General features: G+C 43.3%; 1 protein-coding gene across 1 annotated transcript in view; it reads right to left on the bottom strand.

Annotated features, from left to right (window-relative positions):
• CAMK4 (calcium/calmodulin dependent protein kinase IV) overlaps window positions 1-18376 on the bottom strand; it is a 198260-nt gene extending 179884 nt beyond the window's left edge. The window contains exon 1 of the mRNA XM_055315246.1: window positions 18216-18376. Within this exon, the coding sequence (XP_055171221.1) occupies window positions 18216-18376 (161 nt within the window). The remainder of the gene's footprint in view (window positions 1-18215) is intronic.
• Window positions 18377-23832: the final 5456 nt, after the last annotated feature.

Raw genomic sequence — 23832 nt, 5'->3', positions numbered from 1 at the left:
CTTACTGTATACATTTTTTAATACCAGTAAGTGATTTCCAGGACTCTCTATTTCTGAATCACAGTTAAGCTGCAGTAATCCCAGGCCTGCTTATTTAACTTTCCAGGGAAGAATACATTATTCCGAATAAAAAATTAATGAATTCATGACAAAGAGTTGAAGTTAGTGCAAATAAGATCTCAAAGCTACAAAATGATTAATATTTTCTAATTTTAATGTCCTTCTTATAAGCAAAGCAGTGTCAGAATTATACAGAAAGACCCAGCTACAGTAACTATTTTAAATTACCCAATTATTCTTTTGTTTGCAGATATAAAAAACATTCTACCAAACGTTCTTTTCAGCATGTGAAATACCAGGACACTCGTCAAGTATTTACTAAGATCTCTTGCTCTTGGATCTCCTCAGCTGACGTGAAGCTATGCAGTAAATGTCCACCATTTGAGGGTTGTGTGTTAGCTGCTCATTAACCTAAGAAACATGAACCTTATTCTGAGAATTTACAATTTACCATATGAAACTGAGAGTAAATATCAGAGCAGGCAACCTAATGCTGAAGAAACACTGTAGAGGTTAATAAATTCAATATGACCACATGAAATGATGGTAAAGTGGCCCTCAATTAATCATAAACATCACAGGTTTCTCAAGGAAATTGTATTTGGCATAGCAGGTGAAAATGTGGTCCCAGACCTAGAAGAAGACCGGGTTCTCAGTCCTCAGAGAGGTGTCCAAGTGACTGTGCGTTGTGCCAAGACGCTGATCCAAGTCCTGATGGAAACATATGATACTCAAGATGGGCCAAGTTTTATTTTTTAATAGCTGAGCTTCCAGCTGGCAACAAAAAAATCCTGTGCCAGCTGCTGAGGAAATAATGTGCTGGGAGCTGGCAGGCACTGGCCCCTGGAGAGCCAACAGGTATGGACACACAGGGGATGCCAAGGCGGAAGGGCCTAGATGGCAGAGGAAAGGAAGAGCATCACCACAGAACAAGTGTCCCAGCCCAAGGTCAGCAAGGCAGTGTGCTAGGAAGCCCTCTTTTATGTGTAAAAAGAGCAACTCCAAGTCCACTCCGCTGTCCCAGATAAACCAAATGCAGGGGCTATAATCTCTGCAAAGTGAGTCTTTGGACTACATCTCCCGACACAGTGGACCTTTGGGAAAGGAAAGGCACATCATTTTTCTCAAACCCTGTTTGCCATATTAGCATAGATTAACTCAGCTTAGTTTTTGAGCCGAGGAAGCAAACTCGGAGATTATGACCAGTCAGACAGACATCAAAGTGGGGAAGAAGGACAAAGGCTGTCTTAGCTTCGGCGGCCAGAACAAAATCTCATAAAGTGGGTGGCTTCAACAAGGGCAAAGTATTTCCTCACACTTCTGGACACTAGCAGCTTAAGATCAGGGGCTAGCACGACTGGCTTTTGCTAAGAGCGCTCTTCTGGATTTCAGACATCTGCCACCTGCTGGGTCCTCGCAGGGCAGAGACAGTATGGGCACAGATCCCATCAGGAAGGCCCCAGCCTCATGACCTTGTCTGACTTGAATTATCGCCAATACCATCATGTTGGGAGTTGGGGCCTGAACCTAGCAACTTGGGGTGGGGGGTGGGGGGACAGATATTCAGTCCATAACAAGGGTGGGAGGGACCCTGGCTCTGGTGGCACAATGGGACATGGAGAAATCAGGCAAGGACAGAGCGGCACCTGTGGGTTGAGGGGTAAATGAGCCCTGAAAACAAGAAGTGGACCAGGGTGAAGGGTGGCCTGCCCTCTGCCCTTCAGCCCTGTCTCTGCCTCTCCCTCCTACACAGCTTTTCTTTCACCAGACTCCCTGGCCGCTCTGGTCAAAACAGGGATGGAGACATACAAATTTTCCAGGATAATTAATTCAACAGTGCAAACAAATCATGAACATAAAGTTAATGACCCTACCTGGAAGTTATGTCCAGGAATTATTTTTATTTCTGATTAAAGCATGAGACACCTCAACAGATCATTTTAAAATAACAATCCCAAATAAAGAGAGACACAGGAAAGACTATTTACATTCTTATCTCTTCACAATTATCTCCTTAGCTCTTCCTTCACCAGATGCATGTTACAGGACTGTGTTACAGGACATTGCTAATCGATTACACAGCCACAAACAAATCACAAATCAAGCTTTTTTAAAAGGATGGTTCCTTTCAAAAACAAAACTGGAGGAGTGGGGAGAAGCCAGGAAGCATCCTTCCTGCGAAAAACCTTGTCCTAGATACCACAATCGTCGTCAGCATCTGTACAGTTCACTAATGGAAGTAAAAATGAGCAAATATAATACTAAATACATGTCTCTAACAAGAGATGAGGCATTTAAAAAGCACAGAAGGAGGATAGAAATTATCCAAGGATCTTCTGACACATTTACAAAGGCTTTGAAGCTTAGAGCCCTACTTTACTCCAAAACCTGCCCTGTCTCCTGAACACACAATAAAGATCTCAGGTAATCATTCTGAGAATTAAACTGGAAGACAACACAGATGCTCAGATGCCTGTGGCTGTCAGGGACCTTAGAGGTAAACGACCGAATCAGAAAGTCACACTATTCCATCACTCAGAGATGGGGCCCTTCAAGACAGTAGACTGACAAAAGACCAGAGCCCCTGGGTTTCAAGAGGACTTTCAACTGCAGAAGCCCCTCTGGCACAACTCACTCACTCACCCAACAAATTTTTACTAAGTACTTACCATGTGCCAAGCATCACACTAAGCGCTTAGGACACAGCAGTGAACAAGGGGTCAGAGGCCCAGCCCACAACAGTTCACACTGAAAAAGATATGGACGTAGTCATTGCATAAGTAACTTCCTTAACTTCCTGCTGGTGTAGCAGAGTTACAAAGGAAAAACATCTTGAAGAAAGGGAGAGATTTAAATCCTGTTTTTCTGCTGCTGTTCACTTAACTCTTTCAATATTTATGCATTCCTGTATTTATGTGCTCACTATTCCACAAACACTTATGAAGCACTCACGGGGGCAGGTAACAGTGGGGGAGAGCTGATGAAGAACTGGCTTAGTAATGGGATAAAAGATGGATGAGATACAGGGTAAAGACCACAAAGCATTTACCTGTAAGACAATAAGCATATGAAGTGATAGGAGGGCAGGGAGGCAGCAAGCACTCCCTGCCTGGGGGGAGGTCCTGTCCTGCAGGGAGCAGGAGGACAAGAGCATTTCAGGCCGAGAGAGTTTCATGGACAACACCACAGAGATACGAAGATCTCGGAGAGGTCCCTGAGGCTGCAGGAGCTTGAACAAGCTGCTTGAACACTCTGAACCTCAGGGTCCACGTCTGGAAACTCGTGCTGGTGTGATCATCTCGTACTACTGAGATAACTGGCAAGGTACAGAAGCTGTACCACAAGCTCCACACTGGTAATTAGGAAGAGAAGTGGTGGGGAATGACCCCGGCAGGCAGGCTGGGGTCAGACTGCTAACAAGGGCCCAGGAGCTAGCCTAAGGTTTTCCCCACATACAGATGCCTGTAGGAATCTAACCTGTCACCTCACGTCCCTTCTAGTGAATGGCAGTAAGCTTTGTGCCAGCACCAGAGCTCAGGTGTGACATACATGGTCTCATTTCACCGTCACAGCAACCTTGGGAGGATGTACTTCATTTCCTAAACAAGGCCTAGTGAAGCTCACTCAGTGTCACGCCTAAAGGGACAGGGCCACCAAGTAGCCATCTGCCCCCGCCTGTTCCCTGCCCCAACCTGCAGCACCCAGTTTACCTCTTGCCTTAGTCAGCAGTCCTCTTCACTCTCTCCACTGCTGTTCACAACAGCCTGCAGCCCCCGCCCCCGGAAGCAGCCGCCTTGGGCTGTGGCTCCCTGAGGACCCTGGGCTGCCACTCTGCTGCCCCTTCCTGGCTTGGGTCCCACCCCCCCCCCCACTGCCCCCTCGTGGGGTCTGCTCAGTCCTGATGGTTCATTTCCTCAGTATCTCCAGATCTGAAAGAACTGTGCTGGTTTGCCATAGATGATCCTGATACTTTCCTCAGCTTTCTATCTCACTACCGTGTCATACGTCATACATATACAGGAAAAGCTCTGTTTATTATGGTGTTAGTTTGTTTCTAGTTACAGGTGACACTCAGGAGAGCGTCTCTCATTGATTATTAGCTTCATGTTCTCATTGAGGGAAAAAGGAAAGGAAGGACCCAGAGTCCCATAGGAGCCACTAGAAATCTTTCCACTCACACAAGAAACCTTTAGAGGCCTATTATGATTGAGAACACTTTAGGCCAGGCTGTTTTACTGAATTACATATTGTGAATTTGGTCACATTTAATAATATAGACTCATTTTCTCAGTGGTTATCCTAACAGAGAGCTTTGAAAAAAAAATATAAGATTCACTTGCATGAATAGGTAATAGGAAACTTACACCCAACCAAAGACCAAACTTACACGGACTAGTCATCACACCTAAACAGCAACTCTATACGTCTGTCAGAGCACCAAAAGAAAGGTTGTCACCTACTAACTTAAAAGAGTCACTAAGTAGCCCCCAGTACACGTGAGGCACACCGAGTAAAAAGTGCAATGATGGCTAAAATGCAAGCAAAGGTCCCTATTAAACAGTCTATAAGGACTTGAAGTAAAGAGAAGTTGTTGAAATACTGCACTGTAGGTCGCAATAAATGTGATCACAATGAACAGATTTGTGATCACCTACTCTTCTTTGTTCTGGTTTGTAATATTAGTCAGATTCTGTCTATAATCATGACATAAATCAAAGAAAGTGCACTTTTAACAAAGAAGGTTACTACAAACCAGTAGAGAAAACAGCTAAGAATCTATGTCATATCCATTACCTTCCTAGAAGACCATTCCGGTCAGAGGTTTGTTAAAGTCTAGCCTTTTTTATCTTTTAAGAACTATTTTGCATTTTTGCACTTGGTGAATTTTTCGACCGTATGACCCTGAAGCATGACTTACGAAGTGATGAAGCAATGACAGCGCATTTGTTGACAGGGGTAAGCCTGGCATCCCAGCACTAAGGACCTCAACTCTGCAAGCACTGCCCACCAAACACTTCAGCTGCATAAAGCAGCAGTTGGCAAAATTCACCACAAAGCAGGTAGGTTGAAATTGAGGTTCTTGCAAATGATATGAATTTGGGGTTCAACAATAAAGAAAAACAAAATTCATTCAGCCTTCTGTTTGACGGGCAGGCTGGATTTTTTTTCTCTTTTTTCTGTTTTCTGCTATGTGACTTCTTTGGTTACAACTGCAGTAAGCTCTTATCAAACCCTTTTATCAGACAGTCTTAAGAGAATAACAAATGCATATATGTACCCACTTCCTCTGTCTGCACAAAGACACACCTTGCCACATGATTTTTTTTGTGTCAGTTTTTATCTATGTATCTGCTTTAAAATCATTTTCAAAAAATAGAATGTTTTTTAAATATAGTAAAGAAACTTAGTTTCCACTTGTAACTACCATTCTTTGATCCAATAATCATCCAACTGAAACGTTTTTAAGAACATGCTCCAAAGTTATGCATATTCATGCACCTGCATATGCAATACATGTGCTACTGAACCAATCTGTAATGTGTTTTTTAAAACATCCAAAAACAAAATTGAAAGCAAAAATTAGAAATATTTTTAAAAATAAATTCTCTAATACTCTCTTCAAGCATACCCTAGATATGGACATCCTACTTTAGTCAAAATGTCAGTAAACGCTTTAATTTAGCACTTGTCTATTCAATATAAACAAGAACAATTCTACTTTTTCAAAAGATTATCTAAACAGAGTCCCAATTTAAATTAGTCCATTTGAGCTATATGCATGGCATATAGAAGGATTATTCAACATGTGGCTAATATATCAGTCAACAGAAAAAATTAATTAAACTTTACTAGTTAGAGGTGAAACTCTTATCACTAGATTATTTAGCATATTATATTTTAACTGTCACTTCAAATACAATAGAATGATCTGAAACCTATTTCATTATTAAATAAAAAACAAATTAACCTCCAAGAAATAATCTCTCAATATAAACAGTGATTTTCAAAAACATAAATGATGAAGAGAGCTAGCCAACTTGCTACACAGGTAAAAACCGTAACTGTTTCAGTTTCAACAGATGTAGAAAAAGGATGAGTATGCTTTAAGCTTATGTCCACCTGAAAAACTGGTATCAGGTTAACATTTTCAAAATGAAAGGGAGATTCAAGGTGGTTTCTTGAATAAATGAAGTCTTGATATCATTTTAACCTTAAGTTCTCATGTAACTGAAGAGGGGTAGAATTTGAACTGACATTCTAGGCCAGAGTTTGGCAAACCACAGGCCAAGAGCCTAATTCGGCAGTCACTGGTTTTTTTATAGTCTGCAATCTAAAAATACTTTTTACAGTTTTTAATGGTTTTTAAAAATCAGATGAAGAATAATGTTTTGTGACGTGAAAATTATTATATTCAAATTTCATGATCATAAATAAAATTTTATTGGAACACAGTCACGTGGACTTGTTTCTCTGTTGTCTATGGCTGTTTTCACTCAGCCATCACAGAGCTGAATAGCCTCAGAGACCACAGGGCTCACGAAGCCTAAAATACTAAGTGTCTATTCCTTTACGGGCTCTTTACCAGGTCTAGGTAACTGATCTCAATCGCTTCAATTCCACTTCCCCTTTCTTATCTCATCATAGGCTGTGGGAGGTGTTTTTCTTCCTTTCCTTTCTTTCTTTCAATCCTTCTTTTCCCTTCTGCCCTCCTTCTCTTCCTTCCTTTTTAAAAAACAGGGTAAGCTCTCTCTTACTCACCACCCTGGTTTATGGGTTAATGGCAAATTCTGAGTCCCACAACATCACCCCAAGATGCAGCTGCTTCTACAGCCACTCTTTGCTCTCATAATGGTTACTTTACCTAGTTTTGGTTTTTAACTGATAGAGACACAGTCTTTTTTTTTTTTTTTTTTTACAGGCTCTCTTTGGCCTGACATCAACTCACCCTCCCAACCTTAAATGCCATGACAATGTTCATGTTTCATAAGGTTTGCAAAATAAAATGTGTATCCTCCATGTTTTTGCCTTTTCTTAGAATGTACTTTCTGCCAGTTTTTGCCTTTTCTTAAAATGTACTTTTTTTTTTAGATTTATTTATTCATGAGAGACACACAGAGAGTGGCAGAGACACAGGCAGAGGGAGAAGCAGGCTCCCCATAGGGAGCCCAATGTGGGACTCCATCCTGGACCCCAGGGTCACACCCAGGGCCAACGGCAGACATTCAACCAGTGAGCCACCCAGGCGTCCCTAGAATGTACTTTCCACCTGCTATGTCCTTCAACAAAGCTCTACCTGTTAAAATTCTGCTGAATTTCAAGGTCCACCCCTCCCACGAAGACACCTCAATCCTGCCAATCAGAATTATCCATATTTAGATTGTGGTGACTGTCTGAGCTCTATATCATATTAGTTTTATGTATTATTTATCTCATATTAAATTTACTGTTGTAAAGTATACAGTGAACTACACAACTGGAAGTCAGTATACAGTGTTCTATCCATCATATTCCAGCTTCCTTGCCTGGTCACACAAGCTACCAACATACATCACCTAGTTCATAGGTACACAAAGGGTCAGACCTATAACAGAACTAAGGTGGCACAAAGACATTGAATCAAATAACAAAGAATCAAGAAATGAGACCATTATTCTCTTTTCAATTATTTTTCAGTTTTTCTGATTACATCACAAAAGAGATCCTCAATTTATGCTACTATGGTTTTAACCCTGCTAATCTTTGATAATCTCCCTTTTTAAAAAAGAAGAGAACAATCCTCAGGCTTGGAGCCTTCTGCAGGAAAACATTCACAGCCCCTGTTTAATAAAAATGCTTTGTTTTTGCTGCAATTTATTTTTATAATTTCCTTCTGTTTCTGGCATAAATACAAAATAATGAAATTTAATTTCAAGGTAATGAAAATAAGTATTTTCAATAAATAACTTTAGGTTAACAAATGGAATACTTTAAACAAAAAAATATTAAGCAAATTATAGCACAGGTGGTATGCACATACGACAGAAATCCTAATGGCATTAACCTAAAAATGGAAGAAACGTTTGGTTATAGCAGATACTCAACAAAGTTAAATGATTTCAATCCATCAACCTCCTTCTTGTTAACCTTCTACAAAACTAAAAGAAAATCATGTAAAAGACTAGCTTCAAGCTTCTGAAACAGTGGTTCTTAACAGGAAGGGGGAGGGAGTAACACACAACAATGTCTAGAGACATTTTAGGTTGTCACAACCTGGGGGTTTGGGGGGGCTGCTTCTGTCATCTAGTGGGTAGAGGCTAGGGATACTATTAGACACCCTACAGTGCCAGGAGAGCCCCTACAGAAAGAATTATCTGGCCCCCAAAGTCTGTGGTGCCACGATTAAGAAATCTTGCTCTAAAGGAAAAGAGAAAGCTTCACATGTAAGAGCTTTGCCCACTGTTAATAAATCACCCTCTGTCCAGAACTTCTTTCCCTATTTGCTCTTCACCATTGATATGATTACTGAGGACAATCTTCCACCAAATCTTTCACTATTTTATACCATCCAGATACCCACTGCCCCCAGTTAGCAGTAAGAATTTTAAAATGGACTGTATTGAGGAGTCCATATCCTTTATGCGCTCACAGTATACTATCAATATTTAGATACAGCTTCCTAATTAAGCCATGGGAATTAAGAGATTTTCAGATGACCCATTATTAAAAAGGCGAAAAAAAAAAGACTAATGTAGTTTGAGTAAAACTTCATTCTAGCTGCTATTGATTTCATGATTACACATAAAGTTACTCTTTCGCCTGATTTATATGATTTATTGACTCAAATATATTTTGCAGAATAAACCTTACCTTGAAATTTTAAAAATACAGTTTTTGCTAAATATATTAGCTATGTTAGCTGTCCCAAAAGGGAGTCTAAGGAGAACTACTTATAAAGCTAGGCAAAACAAACAAACAAGAAACATTAACATAAAAAAATAAGAACCAGTAGCTGAAAAGTCTACACTTGGCACTACAGTCTCAAATGCATTACTGCAAATACAAATACATACATATATTCTGAGGGTAAAGTGTTTACAAGAATTCTTTGAAGCTATTTTGTGGTTAGTGTTTTGTTTCTCTTTCTTTCTTTCTTTCTTTTTTTTTTTTTTTTTTTTTTTTGGTTAAGTAATGTTCTCTAGAACAATTTAGAAGCAAATTGCACCTGTGTCTTTTTTTTTTTTTTTTCAAATTCGGAGTAATTTTTACCCTTGTAACAGTATTCAAACATAAAAAATAGTGTGTTCTTAAACTAGTGATCCTATCATAGTCATCACTTAATTTTAAGGTTCTTTACAATGAGTAGATTCCCTAACTTAACATTTACTATGTATCAGTATTAGTGGTTGGTATAGCTTGGAGGCATTTCATGCCTTTATGTTCAAGTTGATTTAATTCCTAATTCTGAGATGCCTGTGGCAAAATGATAGTGAAGGTGAAACTGAATCCTTTTCATTTCAGAGCCACAAACCTCTCTGCCAACAGAAAAGCAGCATTATTTTCAACACCTAAAAGAGGTGACAGTTATCAGAACTCCCGCTGTGAAGAAAGAAAACCAGCACACACGAGATTATGGTCGCACAAATTTTAGGGAGAAGATAAACAAGTCACCAGATTTCCCTTTCCCTGGGGTCATGCCCACTATGTCTGGCCCATTTCATTATCATTCACTCACTCTCCTTAAAATCATTTGATGAACACCTGCCCGGTACAGAGCACTGGGTGAGGCACTGAGCACATAACAGTGAGCCAGCCACATCCACAGATTGCCTTCTGGGCGCTTACAGTCAGTGTTGAAGCATGTGGACCCGGGTGTCTACTCTCCCGCCTCTGATCCCACCATGCTCCTGAGCCAACTGCCTGAGAAAAGAACTGGAGGCCCAGAGAACAACAGAGGGACCAAACAGTTCCATTTTTAAGTCCCAGTCAGATCCCCAAATGAGCTTAAGATATTAAGTGCATATTAAGTGATATTAAGTGTGGGTGGCAGGAGATCCATAACCAGTAGTATATTCCGAATAAGCTGGGGGGTCCTAAAGGACAGTGTGGGGGGTAAACTAAGGGTCTGAGAAGTACTGGCTGAAAATGGCTCAGGAAGGGGCTCGAACAAAGAGAGGGATGGGGAAGGAAGGATCTGGTTCCTCACCAGCCAAGGGCACTGGTTGGAGCCCTGCTGTTAGAAAATGCGGATTTTCAGGTTTCCTTACAGGAAGTACCTGCCGCCCATTACCCAGAGCCAGAGTGAAGTGTTACCAAGTGGAATGCACAAGTGTTCAATCCTCTGAATTCGTCGCCTATACAGGGGCTCCTGGCCGGGCCTCCTGTCCCTGTCAGCCATTTCAGAGTAGACTGCACCCAGCAGATCATGGGGAGACAGTAGTTTTTCCAAAATGTTTGGAAGGGAAACCCAGGGAGAACTCAGAGACAAAGACAGGAGAACTTTTCTCTACAGAGCTGTGCAAATGGAGACCACTCAGCATTACCAGTTGGTCTGCAAGGCATTTTTCAAAAGGGGTCTGCCTAATATTTTAATCTGGCCATAATATAGATTTGTGGCCTAAAATAGCATTTTCATACTGAGTCACAATCCATTAGTGAGATCACGTGGATTCAGCAAATATTATAAATGAAGTAGAATAAAATCAAATGGCATAGAATAGGAAATATTAGAGTATATTGTTGGTAGTAAAAATAAACATTGTTTTATGAAACTTGTTTCCAATCTATACACCATACTGTTTCTATTTTATACACACCTAAGTCTCACTATCTAAATCTATTTGGTTCCTAAGCATTAATACATATAGCAAGGGATCCTATAAAACTTTGCTTTAATTCCACTGCCATATAAATGTACTCTTTTAAATTATGGATCAGGTTGGGGAGGGGGAGGTGGTGACTGCAATTCACTGGCCTAAAGAAACTATAGTAAGTAGGATGCAAATTAATAAGAAATTTGTACTAATTATCTTTCATTTGGTTTCCCTTAAATTTTGTGTATGGGAACCCATCTAATTTTGCATATATTCTTTCAGTCTCATACTGCAGAGAGAAACAAAAGCTGGGAAATAACTGAAAACAGGACGTGGGTTTGGATACACAAGGCCAAATCCCCACCACAGGGCAGCCCAGGCCAAATTCTGTCCTCCTTGTGCCAAACCACTGGACAGAATCTGGATCAGAGGTAGGCTCTTTTCTCCCTTAGAAAAGCCTTTAAAATGCCAATTTCTCAAATTACTGGGCAAAGGACCAACTGCTCTCTAGGATAGGGAGACCTGAATAGGATCACAGCCAATTCATATTTATAAGCGGAACTGAATTTGCTGAGGCATCACATTTTTTGTAAACTTTTTGACGAACTCTATAAACAAAGCAGTATTTTCAAATGTGATTTTAGAAAAATTAAATTAGGGGTAGCCTGTGTGGCTCAGCGGTTTAGCACTGCCTTCAGCTCAGGGCGTGATCCTGGAGACCTGGGATTGAGTCCCATGTTGGGCTCCCTGCATGGAGCCTGCTTCTCCCTCTGCCTGGGTCTCTGCCTCTCTCTCTCTCTCTCTCTCTCTCTGTGTGTGTGTGTGTGTGTGTGTGTGTCTCATGAATAAATAAATAAAATCTTTAAAAAAAAAGAAAAAGAGGGGGAGGGGCAAGATGGCGGAAGAGCAGGGTCCCCAAATCACCTGTCCCCACCAAATTACCTAGATAACCTTCAAACCATCCTGAAAATTTACGAATTCGGCCTGAGATGTAAAGAGAGACCAGCTGGAACGCTACAGTGAGAAGAGTCCGCGCTTCTATCAAGGTAGGAAGACGGGGAAAAAGAAATAAAGGAACAAAAGGCCTCCGAGGGGGAGGGGCCCCGCGAGGAGCCGGGCTGAGGCCGGGGCGAGTGTCCCCAGGACAGGAGAGCCCCGTCCCGGAGGAGCAGGAGCTGCACCAACCTTCCCGGGGGAAAGGGGCCCGCAGGGAGTTAGAGCAGGACCCAGGAGGGCGGGGATGCCCTCGGGCTCCCGGGGACACTAACAGACACCTGCGCCCCGGGAGAGTGCGCCGAGCTCCCTAAGGGCTGCAGCGCGCACGGCGGGACCGACCGGAGCAGCTCGGAGGGGCTCGGGCGGCGGCTCCGCGGAGGGGGCTGCAGGGCGGGAGCGCGAATCCAACAGCGCAGGCCCCGGAGCACAGGGCGCCGGGACACAGCCCAGGATCCGGCCTCCCCCGGGACAGGCAGAGGCCGGGAGGGCCCAGGACAGCGAGGACGCTCCTGCCCCGAGCTGAGCAGATCAGCGGCCCCGCCCCGGAGCCTCCAGGCCCTGCGGACGGAGAACCGAGAGCCCCGAGCCCCGTAGTTCCTGCGGAGGCTAAATCCAGGCTTCCAGAGCTGCCATAGCAACTGCGGCTGTTCCTCCTGGGGCCCCACGGGGTAAACAACCCCCGCTGAGCCCGGCAGCAGGCAGGGGCAGAGCAGCTCCCCCAAGTGCTAACACCTGAAAATCAGCACAGCAGGCCCCTCCCCCAGAAGACCAGCTGGACGGACCAGTGATACTCCCCCGTGTTCCAATACAACTTGTTTTTGGCCACTCTGCACTGAGCAAAATGACTAGAAGGAAAACCTCACCTCAAAAGAAAGAATCAGAAACAGCCCTCTCTCACACAGAGTTACAAAATCTGGATTACACTTCAATGTCAGAAAGCCAATTCAGAAGCACTATTCTACAGCTACTGGTGGCTCTAGAAAAAAGCATTAAGGCCTCACGAGACTTCATGACTGCAGAATTTAGATCCAATCAGGCAGAAATTAAAAATCAATTGAATGAGATGCAATCCAAACTAGAAGTCCTAACGATGAGGGTTAACGAGGTGGAAGAACGAGTGAGTGACATAGAAGACAAGTTAACGGCAAAGAGGGAAACTGAGGAAAAAAGAGACAAACAATTAAGGGACCATGAAGACAGATTAAGGGAAATAAGTGACAGTCTAAGGAAGAAAAACCTACGTTTAATTGGGGTTCCCGAGGGCGCCGAAAGGGACAGAGGGCCAGAATATGTATTTGAACAAATCCTAGCTGAAAACTTTCCCAATCTGGGAAGGGAAACAGGCATTCAGATCCAGGAAATAGAGAGATCCCCCCCTAAAATCAATAAAAACCGTTCAACACCTCGACATTTAATAGTGAAGCTTGCAAATTCCAAAGATAAAGAGAAGATCCTTAAAGCAGCAAGAGACAAGAAGTCCCTGACTTTCATGGGGAGGAATATTAGGGTAACCGCAGACCTCTCCACAGAGACCTGGCAGGCCAGAAAGGGCTGGCAGGACATATTCAGGGTCCTAAATGAGAAGAACATGCAACCAAGAATACTTTATCCAGCAAGGCTCTCATTCAAAATGGAAGGAGAGATAAAGAGCTTCCAAGACAGGCAGGAACTGAAAGAATATGTGACCTCCAAACCAGCTCTGCAAGAAATTTTAAGGGGGACTCTTAAAATTCCCCTTTAAGAAGAAGTTCAGTGGAACAATCCACAAAAACAAGGACTAAATAGATATCACGATGACACTAAACTCATATCTGTCAATAGTAACTCTGAACGTGAATGGGCTTAATGACCCCATCAAAAGGCACAGGGTTTCAGACTGGATAAAAAAGCAGGACCCATCTATTTGCTGTCTACAAGAGACTCATTTTAGACAGAAGGACACCTACAACCTGAAAATAAAAGGTTGGAGAACCATTTACCATTCAAATGGTTCTCAAAATAGGGATCCCTGGTGGCACAGCGGTTTAGCGCCTGCCTTTGGCCCAGGGCACGATCCTGGAGACCCGGGATCGAATCCCATGTCGGGCTCCCGGTGCATGGAGCCTGCTTCTCCCTCTGCCTGTGTCTCTGCCTCTCTCTCTCTCTGTGACTATCATAAATAAATAAAAAAAATTTAAAAAAAAAAAAAAAAAAAAAAAAAAAAAAAAAACAAATGGTTCTCAAAATATACCCTAAAAACTATAGAACACTTCTGAAAGAAATTGAGGAAGACACAAAGAGATGGAAAAATATTCCATGCTCATGGATTGGCAGAATTAATATTGTGAAAATGTCAATGTTACCCAGGGCAATTTACATGTATAATGCAATCCCTATCAAAATACCATGGACTTTCTTCAGAGACTTAGAACAAATTATTTTAAGATTTGTGTGGAATCAGAAAAGACCCCAAACAGCCAGGGGAATTTTAAAAAAAGAAAACCATATCTGGGGGCATCACAATGCCAGATCTCAGGTTGTACTACAAAGCTGTGTTCATCAAGACAGTGTGGTACTGGCACAAAAACAGACATATAGATCAATGGAACAGAACAGAGAACCCAGAAGTAGACCCTGAACTTTATGGTCAACTAATATACGATAAAGGAGGAAAGACGATCCACTGGAAGAAAGACAGTCTCTTCAATAAATGGTGCTGGGAAAATTGGACATCCACATGCAGAAGAATGAAACTGGACCACTCTCTTGCACCATACACAAAGATAAACTCAAAATAGATGAAAGATCTAAATGTGAGACAAGATTCCATCAAAATCCCAGAGGAGAACTCAGGCAACACCCTTTTTGAACTTGGCCACAGTAACCGGAGAAGGACAAACAGTGTATGTCCTCATTCATTTGGGGAATATGAATAATAGTGAAAGGGAATATAAGGGAAGGGAGAAGAAATGTGTGAGAAATATCAGAAAGGGAGACAGAACATAAAGACTTCTAACTCTGGGAAATGAACTAGGGGTGGTGGAGGGGGAGGAGGGCGGGGGGTGGGGGTGAATGGGTGACGGGCACTGAGGGGGACACTTGACGGGATGAGCACTGGGTGTTATTCTGTATGTGGGTAAATTGAACACCAATAAAAATTAATTTATTAAAAAAAAAAAGAAAAAGAAAAATTAGTTTGTCTGATGCCCTTTAAATAATCTTCCTCACCACACTCCCACCCCTCAATCTCTCTATCCTTTATATATATATATATATATCCTTTATATATATATATATATATATATATATATATATATATATTTATAATATATCCTTATATATATATGAAATAGAATAAAATAAAATAGGAGCTATCACATGGCCTTGGGCTACCTGTAAAACAGTGCTGCCAGCAACTGGCTTTCACTGAGCTCCCTAAAATTCCCAGACATACCCTCAGAGGTATTGCCCTAATAGTCACATGTCCAATCTTCTTTAATTCAGGAGTCACTAGCTAACAGGAGATAATTTTAACAGAGGAATGACTACTCTCAAATTAACCTAATCTAGTGGGGATTGTCTCTACCCTGACACTGACCACAGGGGCACTCCACAACACCAAGGTCATCATTCCCTTAGCATCTTAATGACAACTGTCTTACTAGTAAATTAAATGTTTTGGCCTTAGAGTTACCAAGGCAGATTTGGCCCAAGGCTGAGAGCTAAGAGAGTAAAGACTTGAAACCCCACTGAGTCTCAACTTTATTCCTAGTGGAAGAGGAAAAGAGGACTTTCGTCAGTCAATACGTAAAATTATAATTCTGCATTCTCTGGTTATATAGATTCTTAGTAATTATATCTGTAATATCAGTTGCTTTATGTTTTAGGTTTATTTTGTTGGAAAAAAAATGACTGATCATAAAGTGACATTTCTCAGTCTCAGCCAAAAGAAGTAAGCATGCACCTCACCAATACTGCCATCTACAGAGAACTTACCTAATACAGTAACGCCTGAAAAGCAGCAAAAGAATTTTTAGTTTTCTCAAAATATTTTAACTCTGTGATTTGCAAGGTAATGAAACAGCTAAATAGCAGAGTGAGAATCTTAGCCAATATATAACTGATGTATATTTGTCTTCCAAAAGGTATTGCAAAATATACCACAAATCTTTTTAAAAAAATAAACTTCAAATTCCTTAGGTTTTCCCTTCAAAGTCTACCATCCCACAGTTGTGTACAATTGGCAGTTTATTTTTTTCTAACCATTTTTTCCATTGCTCAAATTAAAGAAATGTCTTCAGTTTCCTGCTGGCAAAGGTTATTCATAAAGTTAACATGTGCTAATGAGAAGTCCGAGTCAATTAGGCTTGTGGGGTAAATGTTACTCAGAAAGCAGTTAGATCTGGTGGTGGGACAGTCCCTTTAGCACCAACAGGCACCTCCTCTACTAGGTGGCAGTTTCTAAAACACGAAGTAAACAATTGTAAGTAGATTATCTCTTTGATCAGAAATTTATACTGCTCCACTGAAGCTTACCATACAATTATAGTAAAGTTCCAACCTGAAAAGAGGAAGCACTTCATTTATTGCCAACCTACTAGCAAATGCAGACAATGGCACATCTTCAGATGAGCACTGAAAATTCTGATCAAAGCAGTAGATTAATGTATACACTATTCAATGCCCAAGTATTTTGGAACATTTTTTTAAAGATTTATTTTTAAATAAAGAGGGAGAAGGAGAATCTCAAGCACATTCCCCACGGAGTGTGGAGCCCTTTGCTGAACTGGATCCCAGGATCCTAAGATCATAACCTCAGGAGAAATCAAGAGTTGAATGTTTAACCAAAAAGGCCTTCAAGCACCCTGAAGTTTTTCCTTTCTTACACACCTTCTATATCCATGAGTCACTAACAGCAGTGGCAAACTGGGGTAAATGGGGGGGGGGGGACACGGAACGTGAAGTGACCCTTACCCCTTCCCACCAAGTACCAACACCCATAATCCCGCACTGTGGTCTCCAGGGGCAAATCTTTTTTTTTTTTTAATTGGCTCTTAGCTAAACTCTTTCCAAAGAAAAGAACAGAAAATGAAATTACAAAGTATTAAGTACAGATGCTTCAACTTGTCAACACTTGAAATTACATTTTCAGATTCCCTCCCATAAAGGGCCTGGATCTAAAACGAGTGTTGAACAGAATTCTCCTTACCTGCCAATAACAGAAAGGAAAGAAGGAAAAAGGAAAAAGGGAAAGAAAAAAATTATTTTCTATGGATAAAAACTTGAGGACATATGGCACCATCCACATGGAAAGTGTTCTCTACCTGTTTGGATCCTTAGAGGACAGGTGAGGGACATTTCTGCAACCCTAGAGAGACAGCTTTTTGCATACATAATTTAAACACATCACTCCAGCATGAAAGAAGAGCAGAACTCTGCTAATTACCACTGCCTAGACCCCATGTGCGGCTTTTTCTTTAAAGCCACACTAGTTCATTATTCTGCCTTCAGCTCCCTTAAATGATTCATTCCCCCCTTCACTCCTGAGCAGACTCTGCAGGGAAGCTAGTATTTAAGTTTAATTTCTAGTGCCACTTGCTTTGGAGAGTTTGATGAGAGGAAGTTGGAAGAACCTAATCTAATAATTCTGTCACGGTTTGGAGGGACACCCTCCGCCTGGACCCCAAAAAATCACTAGACAAACAAGACGTCTGGAGAGCTATAATGGTGAGCAAGGCCGGCAACCAGGAAAGCAGGGCCCACGTGCAGTGGGAGCTGTCACCCGGGGGAAGCAGCGGCCTTGAGGAGCAGAGCCGCCGGGGCACTCGCGGTGGCACCGGCCTGGGCGCCCAGACTTGCCTCCCAACTGTAGCTGCACAGCTCGGTGCTGGACCCCGGGTGCGGGAGAGGACAGGCAGGAAGGCTGGCGCCCGCATCCCCAGGACTGTCCCCACATCCCCGGGAGCTGTCCCCACATCCCCAGGGCTGAGCCTGCATCCCTGGGAGCTGTCCCCACATCCCCGGAGCTGTCCCCGCACCCCCAGGGCTGGCACCCGCGTCCCCGCATCCCGGGAGCTGTGCCCGCACCCCTGGGAGCTGTCCCCACATCCCGGGGGCTGGCACCCACATCCCTGGGGGCTGACCCCGCATCCCGGGGGCTGGCACTCGCATCCCCGAACTGTCCCTGCATCCCCGGGGCTGGCACCTGCGTCTCCGCATCCCGGGAGCTGTCCCCGCATCCCGGGGGCTGGCACCCGCATCCCGGAACTGTCCCCGCACCCCCAGGAGCTGTCCCCGCACCCCCGAGCTGTCCCCGCATCCCCGAGCTGTCCCCGCCAAGGGCTCCCGCCCCACCCCGCCCCACCCCGCCCGGGGCGCCCCCCGCCTTACCGTCCCAGCTCCGACTCCACCTCGAAGAAATCGCTCAGGGCATCCCTGTTGGAACCTTCGATCCAGTAATCCGGGACGAGGCTCCCGGCCCCCGGGGCCACGCTGGCAGTGACCGAAGAGCAGGACGAGGCGGAGCACGAGGGCACCGTGACTTTGAGCATCTTGGCGGCGGGACTCCGGAAGCCGCCACCGCCGTCGCCGCCGCTGCCGGAGCGAGAAGCCCCGCCGCCCGCCGCCTGCGAACGCAGGAGCCAGAGGTGGCGTCCTCGCCGCGCACGCCCACCGCCGCCGCCGCCGCCGCCGCCGCCGCCCGGGCCCTCCCGCACGCGCCGCCGGGGGAGGGGCAAGGGGAAGGGGCCGGAGCGGGGGAGGGAGGGGGCGCGGGGCGCGGGGCGGGGGTGCAGGGACGCCCAGGCGCCGCAGCCCGAGCAGCCAGGCGGAGGACCGCGAGGCGCAGGCACCGCGCGGAGAGGCGTCGCCCCCCTCCCCCCCTCCCCCTCTCCCTCCCCCACCCGGGCGGGGGCCGCGGCGGCTGGGGCCGGGGAAGCCCGGGAGCCGGAGCGGGAGCCGGAGCCGGGAGGTGCCGGGAGGTGCCGGGAGGTGCCGGGAGGCACGGCGCGCCGGGGGGCCGGGCTGCGGGAGCGGCGGGCGCTGAGCGCGCAGGGAGCCCCGGGTCGCGACCACCAGGCCGGGGGCGGGGGCGGGGGCCGACGGAGGCACCTGGCGGGCGCTGGCGCTCATGGTCCCCGGAGCCCAGAGCTCGAGGCGGCGAGCCCCTCCCACCTGGCGCCAGCGAGGCAGCCGCCCCCGTCCGCCCCCGGTCCCAGCGCGCCCCCGCAGCCGCAGCCGCAGCCGGGGAGGGAGCCCTGCGTGGCCGGCTCCCCCAGCGCCCTGCCGCCGTGGCCAGGGGACCGGGGGGCCGGGGGGCCCGCGGGTCCTCGCTGCCCTGGCTCACCCCTGAGTGAAGTCTGCAGTTGCAGGGGCTGCTGCTGCGCGGCCGCTGGCACGGCCTCCCCTGGCGGGGGGGAGCCCCGGGAGGGCCGGGGCTTGCTGCGTCTGGCTCGCGCTCAGCCTCCGAGGGCTACAACACACAGACCCAGGAATCACAGGTCCGGGAGGGCCCTGTAGAAGCCTGGAGGCAGGACCTGTCACCGTTCACGACACAGCCGACTGCTCCAGTCAAAGCTCTTTCCTCTTCCAAAGAGATGTGTCCCATCACAAGCACTCCAGTGTCTGTCAACCTTCAGGCTACTCTTCGGAGTACTGCTTCATGCGTTCTTTTGTACTGCCACCCTGGTACTCTCTTCCCTCTGGATTTCAGCAAAGACAAGCAACAGTCAGTCATATTCTGTAATAAATATATATAAAAATACTTATAACATCACAACCTTATCTCTGGGTAAATGACTCTAGGCCCTTTCTTTAACCTTATCTCACAGGTGTTACTTTCAGTATTTTTTTTTTTACATTCCTCCAACATGCAATAAACTCTTCTCACATGTCCCTATTCCTGGTGACACCAATAAACACAGTCCAATATGCTCCTCTAATTTATTGATTTATTTCTGACTTCTAAGAGCTTTCATGCTATATTGGTGAACTACCAAAAAAAAAAAAAAAGAACAAAAATTAACCAACCAGCGAAAGGAACAGGATCCTTGGTTGATTAGAAATGAAAAAAATATATAAAAACTTCCTCACAGGTAATTTTATGAAGATGAGCATATGCTCAATTTACAAATGGCCTAAAATATAGCAGATATACATAGATTCATACAAATTCAGTGAAATACTGATTTGGTGAAAGACTGCAAATGCTCACACAACATTACTTTTCAGAGAATGAATTCATTAATCTTCATGTTAGAAAATCAAGCTCAACTCAAAGCAAGCTATTAAAGCTGTAAAGTAAATTCTAGTTCTCATGAAGTAAGTTTCCCTTGGCTTATAGTAACTGGTGGAGGAAGGGCATGGAGTAGTTGCTAGGCCATTTTTTATTCACAGGTTTTTGAGGCAAGTTCTGAAGTAGCAGCACTGCATGTATATATTTGCCTGTTGTGAGCAATTCTTTTACAACATAAGTTCAAAGCAAGCATATTACATTGAAAGAGATAAGTCTTTCTACTCTTCCTATTTTAGGGAACAACAGCCAGAGAAATACTTCATTATTAGCTGATGTTTCAAAAGAGGGTATCTGGCTTAATAAATCAGTTTGTGTTTAGTTAAAAATAGAAGATGAAAATAAATACTATCCTTAAAACAAGTAGAACAAGATTGAATCCATGTGATTTTTCTCTCCTTACAAAACATCATCTAAAATCATCAGAAGAGCAAAGGCATATATCCACAAAAAGAAAGGGAGAAATATTATCAACCAAACCCCAGAATCTAAGAGCAGACAGACAGATGGTAACTGATTTAGAAGACAAGGTATAACTGAAACTCAGATTTATAATGGGAGAAGCCGATGAGAAAAAAATCTAATTTGTACCACAAAATTCCAGAAATGCTCAAAAATTGAATACCAGATCCTTCTAAAGTTGGAATAGAAAATAAGACATTAGTTGAACGCTTTGATAAGAAGTTCTTAGGCTTCTAGGTTTCTCTTTTACCATTCACACAAAAAAACACTTCCCAGACCCTTGGAAAAGAGAGGAGATTTATTTAATCTTTGAAAATCTTAAACAGAAAATGAAATCTGTCTTACATCACAAGATATGGATCAGACCATATTGAAAACAGGGATTCATGAAACTCTACATAACAAAATATGAGATTTCCAGGTCCACTGGGCTCCTAGAATGCATATATCAATCATATCCCCAGCCATACAGGAAATTAAAGGACTCCTCACTGAGAAAACTAAGTAATCCAAGAAGAGAGGGACCTATGGGTACTGACAATTAGGATGCTTCCCCCCCCAACAAAATATCCTGATTTTCCTCAACACCGTACAGTGAAGCCTATCACTGAACAGGCTTGGGGATCCAAAGCTTCTAGTTGTCTATCATTTGTCTCACTCAAACATGCATGATGAATAAGGTTCCATTCTGGTTTGGCAGAGTAGCTGGTATGACTAAACCTGCCGCACATAACGATTATAATCTCTGGATTAAATATAAAAAGAATTATTTAAATGTGCTAGAGATCCACCAAAATCAGAAAACTGAAAATGATGTAACCTTCAAAAGAAAGGAATTTCTGAATTAGATGCACATTTATTTAGCTCTTCCTCTGAGGGCTCTGCAGGCAACACAACTCTTAGTAGCTTGAGGTGTCAGAAAACAGAATTCAGGGCTGGCAGGGAGGCTAGAAATTGAGGAGGAAATTCCAGAAAGGAGGGAGCACAGTGGAAGAATCCAAAAATCTACATATAAACTGTGTTCAAATACTAGGCCAATCTCTGAACTATGCATATGTGTGGGAAACTCCAAGGAACTCAGCAGAAAGCACAAAAAGCAGTAACTGGAAGGTTGAAAAGCTGAGAAAAAATTTTAGCTGTTCCTTATCACAGTAGAGACATGGTTTGGGGTATGAGTTTCACCAAGTTTAACTGTGTGTTACAAGAAATAAATTTTAAAAAAAACTCTCTTTAGGGAAAAGATAACAGAATCTAGAGTCTCTGTAAAGAATCACAGACAATCCAGTATACAATTTAAAAAAAGAAATACTAGGGGATCCCTGGGTGGCGCAGCGGTTTGGCGCCTGCCTTTGGCCCAGGGCGCGATCCTGGAGACCCGGGATAGAATCCCACATCGGGCTCCTGGTGCATGGAGCCTGCTTCTCCCTCTGCCTGTGTCTCTGCCTCTCTCTCTCTCTGTGTGTGACTATCATAAATAAATAAAAATTAAAAAAATACTAGATACGTGCAGTGGTAGAAAAAGTTGAACCACAGTCAAAAGAAATATCAATCAACAGAAACCAACTCTAAGATGATTTAGATAGGTTGGTATTCATAGACAAAGGATTTGAAATAGTTATTATAAATATGTTCAAATAATTTTTTAGAAAAATAATTACAGTATGTATACATGCATAATACTATTGTAGAAATGGAAACCAAAAGAAAAATTGGAAATTTAAAAGCTGAATGGGCAAATTATCTGAAATTAGAAAATAAAATCAAAGAGTTTACAGAAGAGTGCAGATTACAGCAGAAATAGTGGGCAAACCCAAAGATAGACTATGATATCTAACCTCCAAGAGAGTCTCCACTAATCATCTCCTTATAATCATGACTTTCTGGGTTCACTGACCACATTGAATCAGAGTTGACCTATGTGACAAATAGAGCATGTAGAAGTAAAGTTCTGTGACTTCCACAGTCATAAAAGCATTACAGAATCTGCCTTGATCTCTTGGATTGCTTATTCTAAGGGAAGCCAACTTCCATGGGATTCCCAAACAGCTCCACGGAGATAGTAATGTGGAGAGGAATCAACTTACTAGCCATGTGAGTCAGTCATCATAAAAGTAAATTCTCCAACCCCAGTCAAACCTTCAAATGACTGCAACCCCAGCCAACATCTGACTAAAACCTAAGAGACCTGAGCTGAACCACATAATTCAGAATTTCAGATAATTCAGGATTCTGAATACACAGAAACTGTGGGAGATAAACGATTATTGCTGTTATAAATCACTAAGTTTTGGAATAATTTGTTTTGCAGCAATAGAGAATTAATAATAGCACAGCTATAGAAATTATCCAATCTAGAGAACAATAACAACAGCAAGTGAAAACAAAAAATTGGGAAAAAGTGGGAAGGGAGGGTCGAGTCTCAGTGAATTATAGGACAGTGTCAAGATATCTTACATATCACTTTGGTCCCAGGAGATAGAAAAGAACTAGAGCAGAAACCTCTTTCGAAAAAATGGCTTAAATTTCCCCAAATTTAAGTAAACAACATCAACTTATAGATTCAAGAATTTCAGAAACCCAAATAGAGTAAGTAGAAATAAAATCGCACCGTAGGCCCATTTAAGTCAAATGCTTAAAAACAATAGATTAAAAAAAAAAAAACAGTTCGAAAGCATCCCCTGTTGAGGGTATGGGGGAGAAAGAGAAAGAGAGAAGGAAGTATATTATATATTATAGGAAAGTAATAATACAAATGACAGATGATTCCGCATCAAAAATAATGTAGGCCAAAAAATAATGGAATGGTATCTCTAAAGTTATTTAACTTTGAAGACATTTAACTAGAACAAAAACAAAAATTAAAAATCCTTGTAGCTCCAGAATTCCACACTAAAGGGATTTTCTTGAGGGGGGCGAGGGAAAAGGAGAGAAAGAGCATCTTAAGCAGGCTCCATGTCCAGCACAGCACCCAAAATGGGGCTCAAACTCATAACCCGGAGATCATGACCTGAGCCAAAATCAAGTTGGACACCCGACTGAGCCACCCAGGTGCCCCTGAAGGAATATTTTTAGGCTGAAAGGAAAAAAAAAAAAAGAAAATTCATATACACAGAAAGGAATGAAGATAGCAGAAATGGGAAATATGTGGGAATAGAAAAAGCTCTAGTTATTATTCTCCCTTTTACTTAAAAAACAACTCATGGTTTAAAGTAAAAACTACACTATGGAACTTTGTGGGTTATAATATATAGAAGT

This window comes from Nyctereutes procyonoides, unplaced genomic scaffold (genome assembly GCF_905146905.1).
Source record: "Nyctereutes procyonoides isolate TBG_1078 unplaced genomic scaffold, NYPRO_anot_genome, whole genome shotgun sequence".
Taxonomy (NCBI): domain Eukaryota; kingdom Metazoa; phylum Chordata; class Mammalia; order Carnivora; family Canidae; genus Nyctereutes; species Nyctereutes procyonoides.
The sequence above is the reverse complement of the archived record's forward strand: the minus strand, read 5'-3'. Positions and strand labels throughout refer to the sequence as shown.